The sequence below is a fragment of the Microcebus murinus genome, chromosome 6, assembly GCF_040939455.1.
Source record: "Microcebus murinus isolate Inina chromosome 6, M.murinus_Inina_mat1.0, whole genome shotgun sequence".
NCBI lineage: Eukaryota > Metazoa > Chordata > Mammalia > Primates > Cheirogaleidae > Microcebus > Microcebus murinus.
This window is the reverse complement of record NC_134109.1, coordinates 107351844-107379709: the sequence shown is the minus strand read 5'-3', so window position 1 is coordinate 107379709 and position 27866 is coordinate 107351844. Positions and strand designations below refer to the sequence as shown.

Genomic DNA, 27866 nt, shown 5'->3' with positions numbered 1-27866 from the left:
CACCTGCCCTGGCCTCCCAGAGTGCTAGGATTACAGGCGAGAGCCACCATGCCTGGCCCCAGGGTATGTTTCTTTATGGTCTGTTATGTCTTAACTGACAGATTTCCATTCCCTTCCTCCAAATAACTTATATGTAGGCTCTGGGCCAGTAACCTGGAACTCAGCAGAATTCATATTATCCTTTTCTGATAAACATGTCTGGTATTGTGGTTCAGTTCTATTTTGAATTCACCTTCAAGGGTTAGCTGTAGTCCCACCAGTTACTAAATGGTCTGTGGAGGTGTTTGGTATTTGCCACCTGTCTGTGTCATCGAGAGGTATTTCCCTTGAGAGGGTGTGTGTTGCACGTTGTTGAACTTGTTTAATGGAATTATTTTAGGATCTAGACACTTGAATGAAGCTAGTTTTCTGATTATTAAGCCACATCCTGTTTGGAAATTAAAGACTTGTTAATTTGGAATGGCACCATCTAAGGTTGCTCCAGATACCTATTTAGTATCGGAGCATGGTGCTTGATGGAGCTGATAAATTTCTGAATTTTCCAGATAAAATGGTAGGTCTATATGCCATTTGCCTGCATTCTTTTCTTTTCCTGAAACTAGTTGGTTGAAGCTGTAGTACTTCATTGGTATTGTAAGGTTCCCATCTTATTCTGAATTTCACATATACATCACTGTAAGTTACTTAGGATGCCATGGTCCGAGAACTGAATAATCCCTGCCCCCTTGTTCAGCCCTTTTATACTAAAATGGAAGTAAGATTATTATATGAGTATCTGGATCCTTCTGTAGCCATTATCAATATTTGATTTCCTCATCCTCAGATATTAAACAAGTGACTAAGTTAATAAGTGGCATAGTTTTTTTTTTGTTTTTTTTTTGAGACAGAGTCTTGCTCAGTTGCATGGGCTAGAGTACCGTTGCGTCTGCCTAGCTCACAGCAACCTCAAACTCCTAGGCTCAAGCAATCCTCCTGCCTCAGCCTGCCTCAGCCTGCCTCAGCCTGCCTCAGCCTCCCAAGTGGCTGGGACTACAAGCGTGTGCCACCATGCCCAGCTAATTTTTTCTATTTTAGTTGCCCAGCTAATTTCTTTCTATTTTTAGTAGAGTTGGGGTCTCGCTCTTGCCCAGGCTGGTCTGGAACTCCCACCTCAGCCTCCCTGAGTGCCAGGATTGCAGGTGTGAGCCACCACGCCTGGCCAGTTCATTATAATCTGAATCTTCTAAAATGCCTCATTTGTCTGTTCCTCCTATAATTTTGCCTGGAATATCAATGTTTAGTAATTATTTGTTGGATATATTAACATTAAAGGGCCACTTTGTATAAAAATTGTACGAAGGCTCCATGTTTTTGATTTATTTCTAAGGTCATCATAAAGAAGAAGATTTGCAGGTTTTCACTTAGGATGACCTTTCCTTTCAAATTTCAAATTTGGAACATAAGCATGTGATTCCAGTCACACTATCGTGTGATCCCAACTCATAGTCCCAACACATGTTGCTCTTGATTCATCACAAAATTGGAGATGTTGTAGGAGGGAAGCAGATAAGATCAGGCAGCTGGGCTGGGGAGAAAGAGGAACGCTGATTAGTTCTGTCCACTCTAACGGGCTAATGGCTAAGTACACTTTGACCTTTCCCACGGCAATGACAAGGCATTTGACTCCCAAAGCCTTGGTTGCCAGTAAGTATGTTGTTTTAAAAGCAAAGAAGAAAACAATGTGGGAAGAAGGTTTTAGAGTAGAATGACTTTTCTTATGAAGGGGTATGTAGAGAAAGGAAGAATATATAATGAGAAATACAGTGATGACTATATTGTCTCTGGAAAGGACATAGGTAGTAGGACCATAGTTTTCAGCTGAGGGGTAAAATAATTGTTGTATGTCATTTTGAATCCCAAAGCTGAAATTAGCTTGGCCCAGCCTCTCTTTTCAAGCCCTGGATTTTTCTTTACTACCTAAATCATAGTGCCTTTCCAGTATCCCTGGATAGTACTGAGAAGCTCCACTTAATCAAGGTGTGTGTGGTTTATGAAAAAGGTGAGTCTTATTTCCTTGCAATACAGTTGCTCCCCTGTCTTGGATACTCTGCTTAAACATTGTCAACGTTGGAGGACTCGGGCTGGAACATGATTTATTCAGGAGTCCTCCAGAGAATGTTTATAAATCTCTTGTTTAACTATGTGCCTTCAGGCTAATTGCCTAATTTCCAAGCTGTTGCTGTGGTTGCCGCTGCTGCTTTTTTTTTTTAATCTGCCTACATTCCAGGCATTTCCGAGTATAACAAGAAAATAGTTATGAATGTCTTTGCAGTCTTTGAAGGAGAATACAATAGTGGAGAGAACTTGGTGATTTTTAAACATAAAATAAAAAGTAAAACTGTCTCAGCCCCAGACATGCCTGCTTTCCATTTCCTTCCATCTCACCTTCTTGGCTCCAAACAGAAGAATGAAGCAGGGCATTGGAGGGTTATTGCCAGTTGATATCTCGTTGAATTTTGTTGTTGTTTGTTTGTTTTTAACAGCAGGCATGGACTTTTTTAGCTACACAACTCATGCTAGGGCATGTTGTCCATTTCTTAGCTTATTAAAGGCATAAACTTCAGTCCCTTTCCTGTTGATTTATACAGAAAGAGTTTCGCTGCCTAACCAATGCTTCTATTAGAAATGAAAGAGGTCACTCATGTTTCTGAATTTTCCTTAATTTCCTCTCCTGACCCTAAAAATAAGTAAGAAAATAGAATCAATTTGCATCAGCCTCAGGAGGTTTAGCCAATTTGGTGAAATGCTTTCCCCCACGTTTTAGGACCACTGACAAGGTCAGCTGAAGAGAGGAGGTTGGATGTGGAGAGGTTGGAGAGGTCTGTGAAGAGTTTCCCGTGATGTGATCTGCCTCAAGGTTTATAGGTCTACAGTCCATTGTAATAAAGCAATGGGGCAGATTTTCTTCTCTGTTCCTGTCGTGAATACAACTCATCATCAGGAACTTCAGTGTTCACTTTTCATATTCTTTGTTTCTGTTTTAAGCTGTGGTGTTGCTTAAGCTTCCTGGCCATGCACTCAGCGCTGATCCCCAGCCAACAGTGGTGTACTGTTGTGTCCACGTCTTGAGATTGGTTGGGCCTGGGTGTGGTGTGGAGTTCCTTCCTGTGGGAGTGTATGCTCAACCACAGGAAGTGTGGGTGCTTGTCAGCTCAGCTGTCAGCAAGCAGCCTTCTCCTTCTTTTGTAAAGCTATTGGGATAGGGAGAAAGGGGAGATGTCTTACCAGGTGCACTGTGTTATGGATGCAAAGTTTAGTTACTATACCATTTTGCCTTGTCCTGGTAGTAACTAGCACAGGATCCTACATAAGTGGCTTTGTTCTTTTGACTGGGACCACAGTCATAGATCGGGGCAGATTCAGAGTTCTAAACCCTTTTATATATTGAGTGTCAGCCTATTTGCCATGCAGGGTGGCATCACATACTAGTGGAGCCTTCAGTCTCCCCCTGAAGGCTTATGGCTTTAATAGCCATAAGAAGCCTTTGAAAAACCCTTCAGGGGAGCTGCTTCTATGGTTTGGTTATGTCACAAGTCACTCTGCTCCAGGGCTGCTCCAGCCAAATGATTGAATGGAGGTTTCTGTGGCAGCACTGATTTATTGGGAATTGGAAAGTAGAAAATGGAAAGAAACTATCATTTATTGGGTGTCTGGTGCTCGATGTAAGTTATGCCCTTTAATCTTCATAACAGCTCTTTGAGGTTAGTGTGAGCCCTATCTTTCAGAACTGTAGCTCACAGAGGCTAAGTAACACAGGGTTATACAGTTAGTAGTGGTAGAGAGAAATACCAGACAAGTCTGCCAAGATTTTGCTCTTTTCACTGTGCAACCTTGGGGTATACTCATAAATATCTTTGTGAAGCCAGTTAGCAATTTGGAAAACTACTTGCCTCTGGTAGGATTAAGTTTTGATGACACCTTACAGTGTTAACTACTTCAAATGGGTAGTAACTTCTAACATCTAATTGCTTATTCATTAGCATTCAGGTTATGAATATTTGATCCTTGGTCCATTGTTATCAGATTCCAGTAGTGTTTGTGGCTGCCTTTCATCCACCCATCCTTAGTACAAATAGTATTTATTAAGCAACTATAATTTGTTAATAGCACTAAGTCCAAAGAATATTAATTAAACTGTTCCCATCCTTTAAGAATTTATAGTCCCTGGAAATGGTGATACAGACATACAATAAAGTCTGGTTTCTTCAATGATAATTGAAGGTTGGGGTACTTTGGTTATGTAGAAGAGGACCACCTGACCCAAGTGTGTGGGAGTTGGGAGGGTGTGAAGGTAACTTAATGAAAATGCTTTCATAGAGAGCTGTTTAATCAGATCTGAAAGTAGGTGTTAGTGGGGATGGAGGTACTATTCCACATAGAAAGAACTGCATGTGGGAAATGCCTTCATAGCATAGTTAAGAAACTCAAGGTCACCATGGGTGAAATACACAACTCTAGGGTGGATCAGCAAGTTCTGAAGCTTGAAAGGTGATAGATGAAAGGTCATGACATGGCCTAGTAAGCCTTAGTAAGGAACATGAGCTTTTTTTTTTTTTTTTTTTTGAGACAGTGTCTCGCTCTGTTACCCAGGCTAGAGTGAGTGCTATGGCGTCAGCCTAGCTCACAGCAACCTCAAACTCCTGGGCTCAAGCAATCCTGCTGTCTCAGCCTCCCAAGTTGCTGGGACTGCAGGCATGTGCCACCATGCCCGGCTAATTTTTATATATATATATTAGTTGGCCAATTAATTTCTTTCTATTTATAGTAGAGACGGGGGTCTTGCTGTTGCTCAGGCTGGTTTCAAACTCCTGACCTCAAGCAATCCACCTGCCTCGGCCTCCCAGAGTGCTAGGATTACAGGCGTGAGCCACCGCGCCCAGCCAGGAACATGAGCTTTATGCTAAGGTCAAGGAAGGCCTGGAAAGTGCATTAAACAGGATAAATGATGTAACTAAACTCTGGCTGCCTTGAGGATTTGTGGAGAACAGGATTAGAAGTAGGAAACCAAGTTAAAAGGCTGTTAACAGTATTCTAGATAAGAAATAATAGTGGCTAAAGTAGGTTGGTGGCTGTAGGGACAGGGAAAACTAAGAAGACTAAAGAGAGATTTAGGAGGTGGCTGCTTAGAAGTGGAGAATTAGGTTGGGGGTGGTGATACGGATGACTCCCAGATTTCTGATTTAGCAATTTGGTGTTTGCACTCATTCATCATATGTTGCTGCCCTTCACAAAGATAGGGAAAATAGTTGGAGAGTGAGGGAAGGAGTAAAAAGAGATAGAGAGAGGCTGGGTGTGGTGGCTGATGCCTGTAATCCTAGCACTTTGGGAGGTCCAGGTGGGAGGATCACTTGAGGCCAGGAGTTTGAGACCAGCCTGAGTGACATAGCAAGACCCCATATCTGGCCGGGTGCGGTGGCTCACGCTTGTAATCCTAGCACTCTGGGAGGCCGAGGCGGGTGGATTGCTCAAGGTCAGGAGTTCAAAACCAGCCTGAGCCAGACCCTGTCTCTACCATAAAAATAGAAAGAAATTAATTGGCCAACTAATATATACATTTATATATAAATCAGCTGGGCATGGTGGCTCGTGCCTGTAGTCCCAGCTACTCAGGAGGCTGAGGCAGGAGGATCGCTTGAGCCCAGGAGTTTGAGGTTGCTGTGAGCTAGGCTGACGCCATGGCACTCACTCTAGCCTGGGCAAGAAAGCGAGACTCTGTCTCAAAAAAAAAAAAAAAAAAAAAAAAGACCCCATCTCTACAAAAAATAAACAAACTAGTCTCATGTTGTGGTAGGAGCCTATAGTCCCAGCTACTCAGGAGGCTGAGGCAGGAAGATGGCTTGAGGCCAGGAATTTGAGGTTATAGTGAGCTATGAGGATGCCACTGCATTCCAGCCTGGATGATAGAGTAAGACCCTGTCTGGAAAAAAGAAAAAAACGGAGAGAGAGAGAAGTTGATTAAGAGGTTGAGAGTGAGAATCATAAAAAGTAAGTTTGAGGCTGGGCGCAGTGGCTCACGCCTGTAATCCTAGCACTCTGGGAGGCCGAGGCGGGCGGATTGCTCGAGGTTGGGAGTTCGAAACCATCCCAAGCGAGACCCCGTCTCTACTAAAAATAGAAAGAAATTAATTGAACAACTAAAAATATATATACAAAAAATTAGCTGGGCATGGTGGTGCATGCCTGTAGTCCCAGCTACTCGGGAGGCTGAGGCAGGAGGATCGCTTGAGCCCAGGAGTTTGAGGTTGCTGTGAGCTAGGCTGACGCCACGGCACTCACTCTAGCCAGGGCAACAAAAGTGAGACTCTGTCTCAAAAAAAAAAAAAAAGTAAGTTTGATTTTGGAAGTGTTGAGTGTGAGGGATCCAGCAAACAGTTAGCTGTATAGTATTAAAGAATGGGCTTGAACGCTTCTAGGGGACAAGAAGGTCCAAGAGGTGATTGTGGCAGGGAGGTTGAAAAGGAGGATAGTGTGGTTGGATAACTGGTAAGCCAGAACATGGCTAAGTTCTTCCGCCTGGGTGTTGAGATCATCTAGCCAGTCTTGGGGGAGAGGAAGACTGAGTATCAGGATCCAAAGTTTTGAGTAAATAAAGAAATGACCACGAAGTTGTAGAGTGTTTAGACAAGGAAAGGCTCAAGATTTAATACCTAGATGGCATGAGCCACAGAAGAGAGGTGTTTTTTTCACTTGATAGTAGTGGAATGGATGGCCTAGAAGCAGCCCTGTATTTCAACCCTAGGATGTGTGAAGATGCTGCCTCTCAGAGCAAGTTGTAGGGGACGTGGTGTGTGGTGTTCCTGGGGAGAGCAGGCTTCAGTTAGGGAGGAAGTAGAAGAGGCTGAGGATGTTGATAGTTAAGTAACATGCAACAAGATTTCCCAGGCCTTGTGAGGGTGGGTGATGTGTCGTACAGGTGGTCTGGTGGAAAAGAAGAAACAACATTCATAGGAGTGGAGTAAATGTGAGACCAGAAGTGAGCAGAGGGTTTATATATTGGGCAACGTGACAAAATGTGATAGTGATATCTGAGGTAGATTTCTCTGAGTATGAAATTGCCAAGAAAATAAGTTCCAGAGACAAGCAAGAGTTCATATATGCATGGGAATTTAATATATGATAAAGGAAGCATTTTTGATCAAAAGTAAAAAGATATATTAGTCAATAAATATGTAAGGATGACCGGTTATCCATTTGGAAAAAAATTAAATCCTTGTCTCATATCAAACACAAAAGTAAATTCCAAGTAGATCAAGATCTAAAGACAAGAGATATACCATAACAGTATTAGGAGGAAACTATTCTTATAATTCTAGGGGTAGAGGAGGCCTTTCTAAGCAAGCAAATAAAGGAAACATAAAGGAGAAGACTAACAGATTTAACTACATAAAAATTAAAGCAAAAGGAACTATAAGGTTAAAAACTAAAGAACAAAATGGGGCAAATATTTGCAACCTTAAAAGACAATGTTAAAGTATAGAAAGAGCTCCACAAACCAATAAAAGAAAATTAACTAACTAAAAAAACATGCAAAGAATGTGGCTGGGAAGTTCAAAGCAATGCTTAAATTCAGTCATTATTGAAGAAATGCAAATTGAAACAGTGTTTTCTTGTTTGTTTGTTTGTTTGTTTACTAGGCTGGCAATGATGAAAAAGAATTGAGAGAGTCTAGGTTTGGAAGGATGTGAAGAGATGGGGTTTGGATATAAATCAGTACAGTAGGCCGGGCGCGGTGGCTCACGCCTGTAATCCTAGCACTCTGGGAGGCCGAGGCGGGCGGATTGCTCGAGGTTGGGAGTTCGAAACCATCCTGAGCGAGACCCCGTCTCTACTAAAAATAGAAAGAAATTAATTGAACAACTAAAAATATATATACAAAAAATTAGCCAGGCATGGTGGCACATGCCTGTAGTCCCAGCTACTTGGGAGGCTGAGGCAGGAGGATCGCTTGAGCCCAGGAGTTTGAGGTTGCTGTGAGCTAGGCTGACGCCATGGCACTCACTCTAGCCTGGGCAACAAAAGTGAGACTCTGTCTCAAAAAAAAAAAAATAAATAAATCAGTACAGTAATTTTGAAAAGTAATTTAGCAGTGTCAAAACCAAAAATGTTCATATCTTTGGCCTAGCATTTCTACTTCTAAGAATTTATCCTATAGATATCTTTCAAAACTGCTAAAAAATTTATATACACACACACACACACGAATATTTGTTTACTAGAACAAATATTATATTGTTTATAATTTTGAAAACTGAGAGGACGGGCACAGTGGCTCCCACCTATAATTCCAGCACTCTGGGAGGCCAAGATGGACAGATCCCTTGAGGCCAGGAATTTGAGACCAGCCTGAGTAAGAGTGAGACGCCATCCCCACAAAAAATACAAAAATTAGCCAGGTATGGTGGCACATGCTTGTAGTCTCAGCTGCTCGGGAAGCTGAGGCAGGAGAATCACTTGAGCCAAGGAGTTTGAGGTTGCAGTGAGCTATGATGACACCACTGCACTCTAGCCTGGATCCCCAGCAAGACCCTGTTTCAAAAAACAAAACAATACTTAGAAACATTACCAAATGTCCACAAACAGGAGAGAAGTTAGATAAGGTAAGGTATATCTCATCAATGGAATTCTGTTCAACACTTACAAATAGTGACTCCCAGGAGGAGGCACCATAGTCTAGACTGAAGTCAGCAGCACTGGGGAGAGGCCTGGGCACAAGGCAGTTGGATTCTCAGACTCCCACTTTACTGGGATAAGAAATTTGGTGGAGTGCCCCTGCCTTCTTCTCTACCCACACCAATGCACTTCCCAAGCTTGGGTTACCTTTTCTCTTCTTGGTAGCTTGGCAGTCACCAATTCAAGATTCAAGATCCTACACAGAGGTCCCCTCCAATGCTAAGCCTCTCTCCCTTTCAGGAGGTGGTTATAATTTTTATTGTAGCCCGTATCACACTGTTTTCTAATTATTATTTGTATTTGTCTCTCCCACTAGACTGGGAGCTCCTCAAGGGCAGGGACCAGGGCTTGTTTTTCTTTTTAACTGCCCCAGCATCTAGCATAGTTCCTGATGCACAGTAAGTGCTCAATATATATTGGTTGGAATGAAAAAATGAGTGGGAAATGAATGATTTCAAGGGCTTTATTAGGCTGAGTATGGGGAGATGAATCCTGGATATGATGTATACAAAGGTGGGAGGGGGAGGAGAGCAGAGTGCATGGGAACAAACTTTGGCACCAGCCTAGGAGTGGAGTGTACCAGAGCACAGCAAGGTAGACATTAAAGAGTGGGAAGGTGGCAAAGGCTGGGTTGACTTTCTTAGTTTCCCGCCTGGAAGCCAAACCAAGTGCCACTTTATGACCAAAACCAGTGTGTTTTCTCAATGCTGCTGGGATTCTGTGAATCAAATACATCGATGATAGAAATGTTTTGAATCGGGGAGCAGGGTTGGTGGAGGGAGAAGCTATTGTGCATAGAGATAAAGATTTGTAGTTTCTAGGTACCCTAATGTAGCAGTGAGTTCCCCTTTCCAGAGAAGTAGAAAGACCTAAATCTTTGGATTTATGGATCTAGAGCCCTTAAGAGCTGTGTCTGAAAAGACTCTTTCTGTGAGCCTGGGCATCTTCTTAGCATCTCCCAGCCCAATCTCAGGCCTTCAGAAAGACTAGGTTTGGGTGTATAAAAGTAATCTCTACATTAAGTATTTGCAATTTATGCCTAATTGTCATGTAGCACAATCATTATGCATACATAGCATTAAATGTGCCCTTTTTTAATTCCAGCATCATTCATTTTTTCAGCAAACATTTATTGAATGACTACAATGTGTCAGGCACTGGGAATACAGACACTGAGATTGGTCCCTGCTGTTGAGGAACTCACAGCCTAGGTGAGGAGATAGACAAATAAACAGCATATATTAAGATAAGTGTTATGAAAAAGGTATGTGTATGTTACTTCATGATCACATGGGAAGGTCTCTTAGGAAAGGGTGGGGGAATGACAGAAACGTTTTGTAAAAGGAAAACCAGAGCTATTTCTTAGTCAGGAGAGATGTGGAAGGAATGCAAAGTTGGTTTCAATTGGAGGAAGCAATGTGTGCAAAGAAAAGTATGGAGAAAATGTGGCATTTTCAGGGCTCTGTATCTTTACAGAGCTTTACAATGAACTCTTGTTCATTGTGCTATGGTCAGAGTTCTGCACAGGAGCAAAAGAAGACAAGTGGTTTTTTATAATCATCTGGTAGATTCTGGCCTGTATTCTGAAAGCTCTGGGGAGCCTTTGGAGGATTTTCAGCAAGGATTTTTTTATGATCTGAACTTCATATTAAAAGGTCCCAGAGGATAGTAGATTAAAATGAGGTATTCATAGAGGCAGGGAAAGACTACCTGGGGGATTTTTTATGGTCATCCAGGTAAGAAATTAAAAGAGGCTGAGGCTTTGGCCTAGTGGGGGTGGGAAAATGGTGGTATGTCAAGAGAGAATAAGGATTTTGTAATTATAAGACTTTTTTGAGTCTTTTTTACTGTTGTAATCTCAGTGCTTAGCACAGTGTTTGACACATAGCAGACAGTCTATAAATATTATTTCGAGTGAACAAATGTGTGATCTACTCAGTGCAGTGGAACAAGGAGGTTTCTGGTCTAGGTCAATAGACCGTGCTTTTACCAGAGTGAGAGGGAGGGTCAGCCAGGGAGGGGAATGGAGAGTTAGTTCAGTGTGTATTTGAGACATGTGAGATTGGCATACAAGTCCATAGCTCCAAAAGAAGAGTGGTTGTGGAAAGATAGGTTTAGGAGTCATCAGCCTACTGTATGATGACACTGTCCAGGGAGAGTGCAAATGTGGAGAAAAAGAGAAGTCTAGAACCCTGGAGACTCTGGAGAACACCAGCACATTGAGGCTGGTAAAGGTGAAGAGAGTGATTACATATTCAAGGAATTAGAAGGAAAACCAAGAGACAACAGTGTCCCTTAAGTTCAGGGAGTTTAGTTTCAAGAAGGACAGGGATGTCTGATGCTGCTAAGAGGTCCCAGAAGGAGTGAGCAGTTTCTAAAATATTAGCTGTCTGACAGCAAAGATTTTGTCTGTTTTGGTCACTGCTGTATCCCCAGCACTTAGAACACCCTGGCCATAGTAAGCATTCAGTAAGTAACTGTTGAGTGAATGAATGAGTTGGAAAGGATCCCTTGAATCCAGTTGGAGAACCATGAGACTTTGGTGAAGACATGTTCAGAGGAGGGGTGGTGAAGGAAGCCAGATCATAGTGCATTGAGGAACACATGGGATGTGGCCATGAAGAGAGGACTAAGCATGGCCGACTCCATGAGCACTTACCACGTTCTAGGCACTGAACTAAGTGCTAATCCAGCTCCTTAGTGGCCCAGGCTACATTTCCTCTACAATTTCTTTGTGATAGGAAGGCAAAGAAAGTGAGTGTTTGAGATGACATGCAGTTGTTTATCAGCTACATATGTTAATATTACAAAAAGAAAAGAAAAAAGAAAGAAAGAAAGATGACATGCAGTTGAGACCAAGAGGATCGCAAATATTTTAACCCTGATGGGAAAGAATCAGTAGAAAGAAATAATATGAAGACTTTGGGGAAACGGGAAATAATTTATACAAGAAGAGACTGAGGAGAGATCCAGAGCACAGGTGAAAGGAAACTCCTTCCATCAAGATGGGGGTGGAAAAGGTCAAGACAGGATTTGTTGCAGACATTTTTGTCAGGGCAGAGAGGGGAAGCACGCAGGGGTGAATGAGAGTGCTTTCTGCTGAGAGCAAGGGAGGCGGTGATCAGGTTAGACTTGAGGAAAGTGGCACAAGTTGGCAATAACTGTCGCAGAGAACAGCAAAAAGCAATGGTTGGGATGGAAGATTGCAAGGGCAGCCTCAGGGCCCACTCAAGCTGAGAGACCATGATTTTACAGTGGCCCAATCAAGCCTGCTGTGGTTTTTCTCCCTTCCCTCCAATAGAACGTAGTAGCCAGCGTCGGGGACCCAGAAGGCAGATGTTAGCTTGATCCAGAGTTTAAGGTGCTGCCCACTGGGCGCAACAGAAGAGAAGAGACACATTGCCGAGAGTGTGGCTAGAGTGTGTCTGAGGTGAGGGATCACCACACCTGGGCACGCAGGGAAGTGGGTGAGGGTGGGAGAGGGCTGCAAACAGGAGGGAAATGGAGGGGTCACAGTTTTAGAGTCCAGAGAAAGTTCAGCAGTGGGACTTGGTAGTAAGCAGGTGCTTGTTCTGAGAATTCCATGTCCAGAGATGACCTGTGATGAGTAAGGCAAAATTTTGCTAAAAAGGGACAATAAGAGTAGAAAACTAACAGTGCTGTTATCGCTTCACTGAGATGACTAAGGAAGGATGCCAAAGATACTATTATTTTTTTTCATTGTAAACACTTCTGTGCTGTTTGAATTTTTTCAATTAGTGTGTACTACTTTTTAAATTAAAAACAACACAAACTTTTCAGTAAACCCAAAGACAAGAAGGGGTTTCTGTGAAAGGCGGGGGATGAGCGGGCAGCAGAGGTGGGAGGCTGTGGTCGTGGAATGGGGCCCCGGAGTGCATCATCTGTTTGTGGATCAGGAGGTGTTCGCTCTGAAGAGGAGTAGCTGGAATCTGGTCCCGCCCTGCCGTTGTTGACAAGGAGGAAGTGGGAGCCCCAAGACTCGCTCAGCTTGGCAGCAGCAGAACCAGACCAGAACCTACCTTTCCTGATTTCCCAGCCCACTGCTCTGTTGCCCATGCTTCCTCCTGAGCACCGGAGGCTGCGGAACTTCCTGCTGTCCTGGCCAAGCTCGTGCAGCATGTGCCTGTGACACTGCTGACTGGGCTGCTGGCCATACCGCGCTTCCCACACCTCAGCACTTCTGGCACACCGCATGTGGGTGTGTATAGAGTCGGCCACTGTCCCCTACCTGTTTCCTGCTCTCTTCAGACCTCAGCAGAGGAGCAACTGAGAGGTGGAAAACCACAGTGATGATGCTTTATTTACATCCTTTCAGATGACCTAGTGTCCCTCCTGTTTTGCCGGCCCTCATGTTGCTGCCTCCCTCAGACCTTCCCTCTCCTAATTTGTTTGAGTGTCAGCCCTGCTTCTGTATCTGCTTCTTCCTACACGAACACAGATGAATCACTGAAAACACTGAGGAAGGGATTCTTCACGTGAGATTGGTGGCAGAGAGTGGAGGCATTGGAATTCTGGAGAAAGACCCCTTAACACATTAACTGCCACGTGAGTTGTATTTAACTCACGCTCATTTTGAGCCCAGGGCCTCATGAAGCACATGTAATTCACACGTCTCTCTACCTTGGGAGCTGTGAGAACTATTTTTCAAGTTACATATAATTCACACACAGAAAACAATAAACAATACATTTTTCATTAAATAAGAAAGAGTCATTTTGTTTTTGAAGCTTTTATTCTATTCTCGTAATAAAACACTGTGGCCCCAAGGAGAAAAAATTTTTTCCAGTATGGCAGCCAATGTGTTAAATTAGAGGCATTGTTCTGGAAAAAAATTGCTTTCATTTTTAGCAGGTCTTCAAAGTAGTCACTCTGCCAATAAATGACTGCAGACTTAGGGAACAGAGTACAGGTGTTTTTGAAAAATGAAAATATAATAACAACCAAAGAATTAGGTATTTTCCTGTCTTCTAAGCAATAGTTTAGATAAACCTGGTGTTTGTGGAGCTTTTCTTTTGTCATCAGGGCTGTGAGCCATGGTGGTTTCATATTTGTGATTTCTCCTTATTTGGCAGACTGAGGCCCAGAGGATTAACACTAAAGCTCAGGACTTTTGTCCTCTTTTGGACGGCTGCCGGGATAGATACTCAGATGAGCTCTCCATGCAATGATATGGGGCTCTGTGATGTGTGGGGTTGGGAGTGGGGATAAGGAGACAGAGAGTGGGGTACAGTTTTTCTTCATCCTGTCCCTGGGTTATATACTCCTTGGTCTTCCTGTAGAGTCCTCTGTAGAGATGGATTTGTAGAGATAGCCAGTCTGCTTGGAGATCTTGGAATGACCCTACAGAGTATGCTTTGAGAGTGGTTTTAGCCCTCTGAAAGCCTGGTTGTCCTTTTTTTTTTGGGGGGGGGGTGCAGTTAGGGTTTAAGAATGGAGTTGTGAGTTGACTTGGCCCAGAGTTGCCTCAAATCTCCTTCTCCCTGCAGAGTTTAGGCATTGGTGTGGGGATACACGGTATTTACTGGGAGCGGAAAGAATATGTTTATTCATGATGGTAGGAAAGGATCTCTCATTAGCTTGCTTCTTGGCACACCTGAGAGCTGAGATGCAGCCATGTGGTGGTGCTCAGGAGGTTTCAGCAAGCTTCCTTGAGAATAGTCTGAGGCTCTTGGGTTCCTTCCTTCTGCCTGGACATGGGTAGCATTTGGGGTTCCAGCTTGTTTCTGAATACTCTCTCCCTGCCTTCTGCCAAGCCATCCTATCCCTGACTGTGTAGTGCCATAGGAAGTCGTGGATGTGTGGTGCCAGTGGGGTGGTGCATATGGCTCCAGCAGGGAATGAGAGGGCCTCATTAAGTTCAGGCTTGGGGCAGTGGAAGCAGAGCCCCCCAGAAGATCACAGGGAAGAACTAGTTGGAGGGTAGGAAGAGAGAGGGCATTAGTGTTTTGGCTTTGGTAAGTTTCTGCATAGACTGGGGTCTGTAGAACTATATTAGATAGTATGTTGGCTCATTCTGGGTGGCTTTCCACTGCTTGTCAGAAATCTGGGAAGATGAAGGAAGAAAGCAGGACAGGCTGGTGCCCATGTGCCTTCTTGGAGGTATCAGCTGCATCATCTCAGGCCTCCTCTGCATGGGAGAGCCTCCTATCATCTGCTGCATCTTCTCATATTAGCTCCTGGGCATTTACAAAGTTGGAAACTCTTCATCTGGAGCCTTCCAGAGCAGTACTACTTAAAGTGCCAGTTTGCGAGGAGATAAGAAGCATATGCACCAGAATGTGAAACTGTTCGCTTCATTGAGAAAAATCTTATTATTAAAAAGTGTTAAAACTGGATAGTGTGTTTACTCTGACATAATTGATGTCAGAGTATGTCAGAATAATTGACATAATTTACATTCTGGTGTCATATAAGCTTCCCTTCTAGTGACCAATGAGTAACACAGTTTGCAAATTGGCAGCTCATCTGCAGACCACACTTTGGGTAGTCATGCTCTAGAACTGCTGCTCGTACAGAGGCAGTTGAGGTCTTGGAATTGTGTGCTTGGTATAGTCCAAGGGAAGCCAGAAGTACAGAGCCCTGGTTAAGAAGAGCTGTCACCCAGATCGTTCATACATGGGTCACATGGATACTGGGGAGAAAGGGAGCACAACTGGAATGAAAAAGTTGAAATGGATGACTAGGCAATGCCTATGCCAAGGGCAAATGCCACATCCTCCCTTGCCTTTTACCACAAGTGTGTGAACTGAGGGATTAGAGCTAGGGCCCCTACGGGGGCCTTGGTTTTGCCTCTTGCTTCTGATGACAGGTTAGCCACACTGAGTTTACCCTGTCTTTGCAGGAAAACGACATACGCTGGAGAAGAATATATTGGTTGTCTCTGTAGTCAAATCTGGATGTAACCAGTTTCCTGCTTTGGAGTCAGTGGAGAATTGTAAGTACTGCTCTGTTCCTGTCCTAGAAGAACTGGCACTTGTCTGAAGCTATTACTTTGGCCTGGCAGAGTCCCCCATGACCACGGAAACCAAGTCCTGAGAGCCATAGAAGATAAGTTTTTCCTGTGGAGCAGCTTAACAAGTGTCTGAAGGTTGGCTGCCGAATGTCACACTGGCTATTTATTGAGTCCCACAGGATGCCCACTTTCTGGACTGAGTACATTTCTATTTTAGGAAAGTGTACATTTTGCTGATTTTCTCTAAGAAACTCTACATTGGGGAGAGAAGGAGTTTTTGATCATTTATACTGAGATGAAGCGAAGTCATTAATCCTGTGACTACTTCCTGTCTTCCCTGAGCTGCAACATTTGGGGACTTTTCAGCCTCTAAAGTGAATCTTCGAGTTGCAGCTTCTTCCTCACATTCTTGGATGAAGTAGCTGAAATCTTAAGAAAAAGGGAAAGGAGGGTGATCACAAAGGGTTTGGGAGCATCGTGTCCCGGACTCCCCTGAAAGCATCCTTACTCCCTTTGCCAATAGGAGACTTCATACTTTCAGCTAAAAGCTGTTAGGATTTCACATTTCTGCTGGGAAACTGACCACGAGGTAGGTGTGGTGCCTTGCAGAGGAGTCTTCCCCAACCTGACTCTATCATCAGACGTCATCTTCCAGCATCTGCAGAGCCACTGTGGTGACCACCCTCCCACACTGGCCCCAGGCCTGGCTATCTGACAGCTATCCTGCTCTGGGGATGTCTCCTCATTGAAAGTTTAAAAAAATATATATGATCTTGCTGGGTGTTTTTTATGTAGAAGGATTTATATAGAACATCTGGTCTATAATCTGAGAGAAGAAGACCTTGACTAAAGGGGGTCATTTCTGTCATTTCAGATACCCTGACCATAAATGATGATGAATGCTTACTCCTCTCTGAGACGATCTGGGGAGCTCTCCGAGGTAACAAGGTGGGGCTGACAGAGAGAGACAGACAGACACATGATGTGGGAGGGTTGGTGAGGTGGAAGGACAGGACTTGGGGCCTAGCGAATATCTCCACTTTAGAAAACTTTCCTCAGGGAAACCAGTTGGAGTGTTTCCCATCTCCTTATAGCCGTCGCTAGAAGTTGTCAGGTTTCACCCTGTGCAGTGGCAGCAGCTCTCCTGGGCAGGCGCTCTGGGGCGAGGGGTAGGAGGGTGTTATCATGAACACTGCCCGTCCAGCTCTCTCTAAAGACACGTAATTAGAAAGGTTCTTTAAAAAGGAAAGCTATAACAAAAGAAATAGATAAATGTAAAAAAATGAATAGTAATAAAATATGTAGAACTATATATTTCTGGAGAAAATGGGGAGTTTACTAGCAAACAGGTAACAGGCCCCTGCCCTTCTCGGTGTACTGAAAAGGTGTTAGTTCCCTAAACGCAGACTTAGCCAAGTACCTCTGCTACACTGGGTAAATGCTCTGCTGGGAAATGATGAGGCAGTTCCCACAGAATCCCACGCCTTGTTTTAGTTTGTCTTTATACCTTGCCCCTCTGTGCTTTGGAGAAACAGTGTACTGACGCCCCTTTCTGCCCTCGTAAACCTTTTGTGCAGGTGCTACAACTAGTGAGGTGGCGTGGGGGGATCTGGGACTCCAGAACGCTGGGTGTCAGAGTCAGAGTAGGGAGGAGCGTACTAGCAGAGCACTAGCAGTCTGCTTCAAATTAGGTGCTGAGTGGCCACTAAGGTCTCATAGATTCTTTCATTTTGAAATTTGGGGACTCTGGGAATCCTTCACAGGGCTTCTGCAGGGTTTCCGGAAGTGGAGTTGTAGCTGTCGATAACATGCAATGCTCTGGACTCAACATACCTGTGGTTGGGCTTTCCTGGCCTCTGGGAGACTATCAGTCCTTGGGGGCAGTTGCTGCACACCACACCTCAGCTCCCTGCAGCTGGGTCTTTGTCAGACTCTGCAGAGGAAGAGTGGATGCTCCTTTGTCTTCTGAGTCTAGCTACGGACCCAGGCTTCTTGGAAACTCAAGCTTATGATCACTTTCTCACAACTGAATCTGAGAGAAGTGAAGGGGCAATAGAGTGGGGACCCATTTTCTTAGTTCCCTTAGCTCCTGATGGGTTTATCCATGGAAAACCTTAACCCTTGCAGGCTGGCTTGTCCCTGCATATGTCCTCATGAGCACATATCTTGGCCTCTCTTTTTAATATTCCTGTGAGCTCAAGGCTTAGGAAATATGTATACGAGGTTAGTATGTTGCAAGGAAGGACACCAAAACCCCTTTCCCTGCCACCTCCCAAAATAAAAATTCAGAGTAAAAATGGATACTGGCTTCCTAGTGTCCCCTTTTCATAAGTGTTAAGAATCATCAAGCCTATGCTACTTCCATTTCACTGTGTACCCAGACATTATGCTCTGTCACATTAAGAACCTTCCAAATGGGTGATCTCTTTTTCCACTTCCTGAGTCTCTCCTCTGCCTCTCCCCTTCTCCATAGGTCTGGAGACTTTTAGCCAGCTTGTCTGGAAATCTGCTGAGGGCACGGTGAGTATGGGCCCTCAAAAAGGGCTCCTTTCTCGTACGGGCAAGGTGGCTCATGCCTGTAACCCTAGCACTCTGGGAGGCTGAGGCAGGCAGATCGTTTGAGCTCAGGAGTTGGAGACCAGCCTGAGCAAGAGCAAGACCCCGTCTCTACTAAAAAAAAATAGAAAGAAATTATCTGGACAACTTAAAATATATATAAAAAATTAGCCGGGCATGGTGACGCATGCCTGTAATCCCAGCTATTTGGGAGGCTGAGGCAGGAGGATTGCCTGAACCCAGGAGTTTGAGGTTGCTGTGAGCTAGGTTGATGCCATGGAACTCTAGCCAGGGCAACAGAGTGAGACTCTATCTCAAAAAAAAAAAAAAAAAAGACTCCTTTCTAATCTCTGGTGTTTTCTTTTTTTAAAATGTATTTATTTTTATTTCAAAATATTAAGGGGGTACAAATGTTTTTGTTACACGGATACCTTGTATAATGCTTAAGTTGGGCTTTTAATGGTGTCCAGCACCAGAATAGTGTTCATTGTACCCGATAGGTAAGTTTTCACCCCTCATCGCCTCCCACCCTTCCCCTTTCTTGGTTTCCAATGACCTTTATAGCTCTTTGTACCCATGTGTGCCCATCGTTTAGCTCCCAATTATCTATCTCTGGGGTTTTCTCCCAATGTAAAGAATCCTGGAAAAATCTTATTCTGCCTTAGACAGAGTCCTAGAGGCTTGCAATAGCCCCAGCAGGGAGTGTAGGAGGAGATGGGGATGGAAAACTGGTTTGGTAGATTTGGTCTGTTTGGAATCACTATTTGGTTCCCCTGAGTCATTATTTAGTAATGACCTTGAGGCCACACTGCTTTGTAAAAAATAAACATGTTAACAGTCAGGAAAACCCAGAATTTGTAGGCTAGGTGGTGTGTGGCACAGTGTGTTTGGTTGGCATGGGAGAGTTGCTGTCTGGGAGGGCGGTGGTTTATGATCACTGGTGTAGAGGTGTGGGGCGTTTGGTGAGATCGTTACCTTGAGAACAGTTACAGATTGGCTTTGCAGGGATCTTGGGAGAGTTTTCCTCACCCCCCTATTCCCCATGGTAAGCTCCCTTTGAACCCTGACATCTTCAATGTTTGGTCTGCACAGTTCTTCATAAACAAGACTGAGATCGAAGACTTTCCCCGCTTCCCTCATCGGGGCCTGCTGTTGGATACATCTCGCCATTACCTACCACTGTCTACCATCCTGGACACTCTGGTACCCAGGCCTTAACACCTTCTTTGCGCTTAGGGTTCTAGGGTGATGGGGCAAGGGGCAGACCAAGTTCCATATTCTTAAAGAGTTAGAGGGGGAATGTGTGTAACTCTGTGAGCTCCTGGGGAAATGTAGAAGAGGAACTGCTCCCAAGACTCAAAAATAACAAGAGTGACTCAAATCTACCCCACTGGCTACTGTGAACCAGTGTTTTAGGCTCATTCCAGGGATACAGAAGGTGTATTGGTCAATTGGCTTCTTTGGCCAGGTAGAGCTAACTTTAGTTTAGACAAGGTCATAGGAGGGAGACGTTAAAAGCCTTAGCTGGGGAAGTTCCTAACTCTCTTGTGTTTGATGTGCAATCTTCTCTGACAACTGATGCTCTAGATCATGTGCCTTTTCCTTTGCTTCTCTGGTGGAACGAAAGGAGTCAGCACATCTATCAGCCTTGGCTTCTGAGATTTATGAGTTAAGGGGCTACTAAGTTCCTAGCAGGCCTCACAGTTTGTAAGCACCAGTCAGATAACCCAACACTAATGGCAGGAGGAAGCGTTGATCTTCAGGCTATTTGAGGGCTGCGGGAGACTTCAGGGTACCATGGTTGCTGCAGGCCTCCTCTCAGTGTGATCAGAATTCATCTCAGAAAGAGGAGCGGCCGGGCATGGTAGCTTATACCTATAATCCTAGCACTCTGGGAGGCTGAGGCGGGAGGATCGCTCAAGGTCGGGAGTTCAAAACCAGCCTGAGCAAGAGCGAGACCCCGTCTCTACTAAAAATAGAAAGAAACTAATTGGCCAACTAAAAATATATAGAAAAAATTAGCTGGGCATGGTGGCACAAGCCTATAGTCCCAGCTTCTCAGGAAGCTGAGGCAAAATGACTGCTTGAGCCCAGGAGTTTGAGGTTGCTGTGAGCTAGGCTGACGCCATGGCACTCTAGCCCGGGCTACAGAGTGAGACTCTATCTCAAAAAAAAAAAAAAAAAGGGAGAGACCACTTCTGTCAGCCGTCTTTGGATAAGTCCTGGAAAAAGAAGAAATGTGCTGGGTCTTCCCTCCATGCCAGGCACTCTCTAATGGGAAGGTCTGAGAGACAGACCCTATAAACACCTCCCTGGAAGCTGGGCGGGTTGAGCCTGTTGGGGTGTGTGGAGCAGCCCGCCAGCCTGCCCAGCTTTCCAGGTTTGAGGCTGAAACTGGAGAGGCTGTGATGGGTTCACAGTGTGTGCTCTGACCCACAGGATGTCATGGCGTTTAACAAATTGAATGTGTTCCACTGGCATCTGGTGGATGACTCTTCCTTCCCATACGAGAGCTTCACTTTTCCAGAGCTCACCAGAAAGGTATGTCCCAGTTTCTCCCAGACCAAGTTTATGGGTTGACATTCGAGCCTGGCTGGGCTGTCAAGGACAGTGGCTCTCATCCTAAACAGCCAGTTTTTGGCAGACATACTGACATAGGGGAAGGACAGTATTTTTGGTGTCACTTTAGTTCAAGTCCAAACTTTGCCATTAATTTGCTTTGTGACCTACAGGAGATAAATCTCTCCTGGTCTCTTTTTCTCTATATTTATTTATATTCTGCTACATGGACATGATACCTACCTTGTTTATCTCACTGGCATTATGATATTCAGATAAAGCAGATTTGATAACTTGTGGAAAATTATGATCAAGTTCCTTGAAGATAGTCCCTGATAGCAAAGAGCTGTGAACAGGTTTTCTGATATCTGGGGAGTCCTTTGGAGTATCTTTCACTGTGCGAGCCTTCAGGAAATGAGAACCTGAAGGGTGTCTTATGCCTTTCAGGGGTCCTACAACCCTGTCACCCACATCTACACAGCGCAGGATGTGAAGGAGGTGATTGAATACGCGCGGCTTAGGGGCATCCGTGTGCTGGCAGAGTTTGACACCCCTGGCCACACTTTGTCTTGGGGACCAGGTAAGAATAATGTCTGGGGTGGGAGGGAGTCTGTTGATCATCCTCAGTAGGGGGCTCAGGGAATGGCATGTCCCAACTTTGGTCCCTGGAGGCATGTCTTCCGCCAGTGTCTTCCTCTTGATAATTTAGATAGGAAGAACTTCGGGCAGAGGAGACCACTTCTTACTATGAAAATGTGGGCAAATTCTTCTCAGATGCCCTTGCTGATGGTTGTACCCTAGAGTGGATGCTGAGGAATCTGACTCCCAGGATAGAATCTAAAAAAAAGAAGCCCAGGGTGGCCTCCAGAGGTTCAAGTCGGACAGTCACCACTCCTGCTCGCTCATCTCCTCTGTATACTCCAGCCCCCCAGACCGAGCCCCAAAGGAAGGTTAAAGGCAGGTTGAAAGAGGCTACTGGCCTTGTATAAAATTGAAGATATCTTGTGGCCTCAGCCTCAAGAGGGAAAGACTCTGGGCCAAAGGAGACGCCCCTTAGGAAATGTAGAAATATTCCGCATCAGAGTTGGCCCCAGGTTCAGGAGGAGAAAGAGAAGAAAGATTTTGCCAATGGAGCTGGATCAGGCTCTCCCTCTGCTTTTCTGGGTAACGGTGGCAGCAGGAGAGCAGCCCTTGGGAGCAAGGGTGACGCCTGCTGGAGGGAGCGCATCTAGACGGGAGTGTGCGCTGACAGTTGTCTCCGCCCATCTATGATTGTGGGTATGTTCTTATTTCTCTGTGACTAAATGATGGTGACTACTAGTGTCAGTGAATGCCTGAGTGGGCCTACCTAGATGCGTGTGACGTTTATGAGCAGGATTGTCTTTGTGTGACTTATGTCCTTATCTGTAGAACTGACTGTACATGAGGGTCTGTGTATTTGTGATGCTTGAATGGATTCTCTCTTGGTTTAGGGATCCCTGGATTATTGACTCCCTGCTACTCTGGGTCTCAGCCCTCTGGCACCTTTGGCCCCGTGAATCCCAGTCTCAACAATACCTATGAGTTCATGAGCACATTCTTCTTGGAGGTCAGCTCTGTCTTCCCGGATTTTTATCTTCACCTTGGAGGAGATGAGGTTGATTTCACCTGCTGGTATGAGCCCTCTGATCTTCCCATCCTGCCTAATGAATTGCTTGCTCAGAATAGAGGTTAGCACCCAAGGGGCCACCTAATTCAGCTGCTTCTCAGGGCCTAACCTTGCAGACAGCAGTCTGTCTCAGCTCTCATTGCTTGGGTCCTGGGCCTTCCCCTCTCCACCTTCAGAGGGGCCCTACCTGAATTTGGCAAGGCTGTCAGTGTGAACCTCTCCTCCTCTCTCATATCCTTGAGATGTTTACTTTAAAAACCAGCTCTTAGAAAATTCAGGATAGAGAAAAATAATCCCTTATTATGAAAGCAACCCTCAGATCTAGTGAGCTCAAAAGAGGTTGAGGGGCTTCTCTGAGAATTGGGCACAAGAGCTACTTCTGGGGAAATAGTTTGGCTCTTTGGAGACATGAGCAGGGCAAAATATTCTAGAAGGAGAACAAGGTGAGCAAAATGCAGTTGTTGTGAGGCCAGGGATCCACAGCAGGTGACAGACAGCAGGCTTGTCAGCCACCTGGAATAGCCGCTAGGGAAACGAGACTGGTGTGTGTGGACCCAGGGCTAAGACTTTGGGCCCACGTGTTGCAGTCCAGAGAGAGGATTAAAATCTGATTTCTTTGGGAGTTTGAACTTAAAACTCATCGTTTCTCAGCCTCTGTCAGCAGTGCCTTCCACATAGCTTTGCATAGTCACAACTTCTTCATGTGGGGCTTCTGAGATTCTTGGCTATTTGATTTTTCAGGTGAAAGGAGGAAGTTGTGGGAGGCCAGGTGACTAATCCCCAGGCTTTAGGCATTCAGGATGTTGAAAAATTGATCTTCATTTTTTTCATGGGATTCAGGAAGTCCAACCCAGATATCCAGAAATTTATGAAGAAGAAAGGCTTTGGTGAAGACTTCAAGCAGCTGGAGTCCTACTACATCCAGACGTGAGGAAGGAAGGAGGCTGGGCAGGCAGGGGCCCTTGAGGGTCACCTCTTGTGGGGTCTTCACTTTCCATATCAGAGTCAGGCCCTGCTTGCCCCACTTTCTGGGCCCCTGAAGGGTCCCTTTGTCCTATCCTTTCAGGTTTGGAGTGGTCAGTCCCCAACCCTGGGGAAGACACTGCTCAATTGGGAATAGACCGCCAGCTAGGCTCAACCCCTAGAGCACTGGCGCAAACAGCCTGGAGCCAGTCTGAGCTGAGCAGATGCTTTCTTGACAATCCTCTCCTCTGCAGGCTGCTGAACATCGTCTCCTCTTATGGCAAGGGCTACGTGGTGTGGCAGGAGGTGTTTGATAATAAAGTAAAGGTGAGCCGGGGCAGAGAGGAGAAGGAGCCACTAGCATTGTCTCTCTCTGGTCTCTGCAGCCCTTCCCTGCCTCTGGAGGGACTGATCTCTGGGTTTGGACTAGGCTTTAATGGTCAGAGCACTCTCCTGTTCCCTCTAGAAAGGCTGCAGAGGTATGAGCCCTGAGTTTAGGTATCAGAGCCTCTGTCTACCCTCCTTTGCTGCCAGCTGATCAAGAGTTATTTAAGCCGCCAGACCACCTGGGATTCCTGAGACTGGCAGGATGAGCTGGATTTTCCTTCCTGAGTCATAGACTAGGGTCTTTCAGGTCTGTGGAAGCTGGGCTACCTTCTTCATTTTTCATCAATAAGATCCTAGCCTCCTTCACATGCAGGGGCTCTGTGGAAACCCTGTCCTATGCCCAGTAACATCTAGAGACCACTGGGCATGTTTAGCACCTGGACCTCATTGCTTGCCTCCCCGGCTCCCAGCTAGTATTACTAGCTCTGTGGACAGGGCGCTGCAGGGGGCCTGGGGAGGGAGAGCAGCAGGGAGCTCTCTCAGGGCCTGTGGACTCCTCGGCCTCTGTATCAAGGTGTGAGCACAGCAGTTAGGAGTCATGTAGACATACCTTTTTTCTTTTTTTAAGACAGAGTCTCTCTCTGTTACCCAGGCTGGAGTAGCAGCCTCAAACTCCTGGGCTCAGGGGATCCTCCTGCCTTAGCCTCCCAAGTAACTCGGACTATAGGCACATGCCACCACACCCAGCTAATTTTTCTACTTTTAGTACAGACAGGGTCTTGCTATGTTGCTCAGGCTGGTCTCGAACTCCTGAGCTCAAGCGATCCTCCTGCCTCAGTCTCCTAGAGTACTAGGATTACAGGTATGAGCCACCGCGCCTGGCCCATACTTTTCTGCCAGGGAACAGAGGGAGGACACACCCCTTGGCCTAGGTTGCCTGCATATGAGTGAGGCCCAGGAATCTCCTCAGCTCTGTGCTATTACTGCCATTTGACCTTTTGTTACAGGTTCAGCCAGACACAATCATACAGGTGTGGCGAGAAGAGGTGCCAGTAAGCTATACGAAGGAGCTGGAACTGATCACTGAGTCCGGCTTCCGGGCCCTGCTCTCTGCCCCCTGGTACCTGAACCGTATATCTTATGGCCCTGATTGGAAGGAGTTCTACCTAGTGGAACCCCTGGACTTTGAAGGTGAAAGCAGGGCACTCCCCTTACTGACCAAAGGAGGCTGGGCTTGGGGACAGGGTTGGAGGCAGGAGGGTCTGGGCCAGACATTTCAGGGTAGGAAATGAAATGATGTATCTGAGGAGAGGGCCACATTGGGAAGGTGCCTGAAGGGGACACCTAGAGTTCCCCCTACCATCAGCCTGTTGTTACCTGTTTTCTCTCAGGTACCCCTCAGCAGAAGACTCTGGTGATTGGGGGAGAGGCCTGCATGTGGGGAGAGTATGTGGACGGCACAAACCTGGTCCCTAGGCTATGGTAAGGGTTTTCTGGAGAAGGTATAGGGTGGGCTTGAGGGCAGGGGTTCTCCCTGACAGACTCAGTCCCCTCGAGCAACCTGCAGACGAGCACTGTCCCCTCAGACCTGAGGGAGAAGAGGCATTGCAGTGAGCCTTCCATTTGTCTGTGATACTCACTTTTCACGTGATGTCCACATGTTTCCCTCCAGTGACCAGAGAGGTGTGTGGAGTAGCTGGCCATTGTTATCTCCACCTCTCAGGTAGAAGTAGTGAGGCCTGGAGAGCAAGGTGACGTGCTCAGGATCCAGCACTGAGAGTCTAGGATTCCCACGATCATACTTTCCTTTGCTGTCTCCTCAGCAGCCTTGCCAGGCATGGTCAGCTGTGCCAGGTTGACGTTTTAAGGGCATCCGCTGCTGCTGTCACTGTCAGTTAATGATACCTTCAAGGCTTATTATTATTCCCATGTCTTTGGGAGGGAAAGAGAGTGGAATCACTGTCCACAATTTAATGAAGGTGGAGCTGAGCCCTAGAACTCTCTGGGACTCGTCCAGCCAGGCTGTGCCTCTAAACAGGTGTTGACCACTTGCCTTGGCCCTGAGCTGGTCTGGGGCCCTAGACAAGAGGCAGCAGCCTGTGGATATCCAGCATCTGTGCAGGGAACACAGGGCCCAGCCTGGCACATGCCCGATTCTCTGCAGGCCCAGAGGAGGGGCTATTGCTGAGAGGCTATGGAGCAACAAGCTGGTAGTTGACCTGAAATTTGCCCATAAACGTCTGTCGCGCTTTCGCTGTGAGTTGCTGAGGTGAGTAGGCTGTGGGGCCTTGCTAAGGTGTGGGTGGTGCAGATCCAGGGCGTGGGACCCCTTACTGAGAGGTAAAGAATAGTAACAATAGTTAACACTTACAGAGGCTTATAGGTGGCCCTGCATATCCCAGGGTTGTACATCTGTGGCTTCAACCAACTGTGACAGAAAACATTTGGGGAAATAAATAAATAAATATTAATACAATAAAAAACTATAACTATTTACATAGCATTTATGTTGTATTAGGTATTATGAGTAATCTAGAGACGATTTAAAGTGTACAAGAGGATATGCATAGGTTATATGCAAACACTATATCATCTTATATAAGGGACTTAAGTGTCCATGGATTTGGGGATCTGTGGGGTCCTGGAACCACTCCCCTGCTGATAACCAGGCATGACTGTACTCTGTGGCAATCACTGTGCTAAGCCCTTTAGAGGCACTGGCTCATTGAATCTTCACCACAGCCCCATAAGGTAGGTGCATTTTATCCCCTTTGCAGAGGTAGACAGAGAAGTTCAGTCCCTTGCCCAAAGTCACTAAGAAGCAGGATTTGAACCAGACTGACTTTTTGGGCTCTCATGACATCTTCACCTCTGTTGGGGATGGGCCTTTATAAGATGATCATTTCCTGGATTCCTTCATTAACTAGGTCTTGAGATCTTGGGGGACACAGCCTAATACAGATCAGAAGCTGGGGCCAAGCATTTTGGGGTCTAAGCCTTGACTGTCTGTAATTGACTGGGTGACTTTAAGCTGGTTCCCTAAACATGTTGTTTATTTAGATAATAAAAGAAGTATGCCTAGAGGTCTGTAAGGAGATTGGTCAGGTCTTGTAACTTCTAAGTCTCAGACCTAAGGACAAGATTTCATGCCCAAGTGCACAGACTGGACAGCTCCCCAGCCCCCCATTGCCACTGCGTTTACAGTGTTTTAGAGGCAGGAACAGAAGGCTAAGTAGGCCAAGGGCATTAGGTATCCCCCAGGCATCTGTTTTTCAAAGGGACTGAATTTTTTGGTGCTAGGGTACAGAGACAGGCAGAGTAGGAATAGGAAGTGTTCCCCAAAGTTCCTGGGTCTCTCTGTATCAAAGTCACCTGGGGCGCCTATTCAAATTACAGATTCTTGCCAACGCTTTGCCCCACCCCAAGTGAGACTCTCTGGAAGTGAGATACCCATGTAATTTTGGTGTACAGTGAGTTTGAGAGTCACTGAAATGGGGAAGGGGAGACGTGACTTTGGTGGAGATGTTGCTAGGGCCTAAGACTGGCCCCTTCTGAAGGGCTCATCTTGCCATTTCTCCCTGTCCTCCTGCAGGCGAGGTGTCCAGGCCCAGCCCCTCAATGTAGGCTACTGTGAGCAGGAGTTTGAACAGAACTGAGCCAGCTGCCCCAGGCACCGAGGAGGGTGCTGGCCCTGGGAGAGGTGGGGGGCCAGGCTTTCACTGCATCCCGGCCAGGGGACGGAGCCCCTTGCCCATGTGCCCCTGTACCTGGGGACAAGGGGGCTGGTGCTGGCGCTGGTGTCCAATAAAGAGTGATATGGCATTTTTTATAATAAATATGGACTACCTGTGTAAAAATTCACAAAAATATGTGAATGGCCTGAGGGTAAGAAAGCGGCCAGGACTGGTCTTCTGCCGTTGAGAGTGAGTGAGCTCAGCAGGGCCCAGCCAGGTTGGGTTTAGTATCTGCTGGATCCCAGTGGATCCCAGTGGAGGGCTGGGGATGAAACCTGTGGCCTGTGTTCCTCTCTATTTACCTATGAGTTCTGTCGCTCCTCTCCCACCCCTGAACATGTTCCAGACACCTGCCCTCATTCTCAGCCCAGTCACTGCACATCTGTGTTTCCACTCC

General features: G+C 45.9%; 1 protein-coding gene across 2 annotated transcripts in view; it reads left to right on the top strand.

The window, feature by feature from the left end:
• The window catches only part of HEXA (hexosaminidase subunit alpha), a 30572-nt gene extending 3001 nt beyond the window's left edge, over positions 1 to 27571 (top strand). Inside the window, exons 2-14 of one of the 2 annotated variants that reach the window (XM_012768240.2) lie at positions 15572 to 15664; positions 16557 to 16622; positions 18156 to 18202; positions 19331 to 19441; positions 20678 to 20779; positions 21245 to 21377; positions 22270 to 22450; positions 23286 to 23372; positions 23663 to 23735; positions 24743 to 24926; positions 25127 to 25217; positions 25900 to 26004; positions 27328 to 27571. In XM_012768240.2, coding sequence (XP_012623694.1) covers positions 15572 to 15664; positions 16557 to 16622; positions 18156 to 18202; positions 19331 to 19441; positions 20678 to 20779; positions 21245 to 21377; positions 22270 to 22450; positions 23286 to 23372; positions 23663 to 23735; positions 24743 to 24926; positions 25127 to 25217; positions 25900 to 26004; positions 27328 to 27391 — 1337 coding nt within the window. In that variant the 3' untranslated portion in view covers positions 27392 to 27571. The remainder of the gene's footprint in view (positions 1 to 15571; positions 15665 to 16556; positions 16623 to 18155; positions 18203 to 19330; positions 19442 to 20677; positions 20780 to 21244; positions 21378 to 22269; positions 22451 to 23285; positions 23373 to 23662; positions 23736 to 24742; positions 24927 to 25126; positions 25218 to 25899; positions 26005 to 27327) is intronic. The other variant, XM_076004533.1, reaches the window with a different exon arrangement.
• The last annotated feature ends 295 nt before the right edge of the window (positions 27572 to 27866 follow it).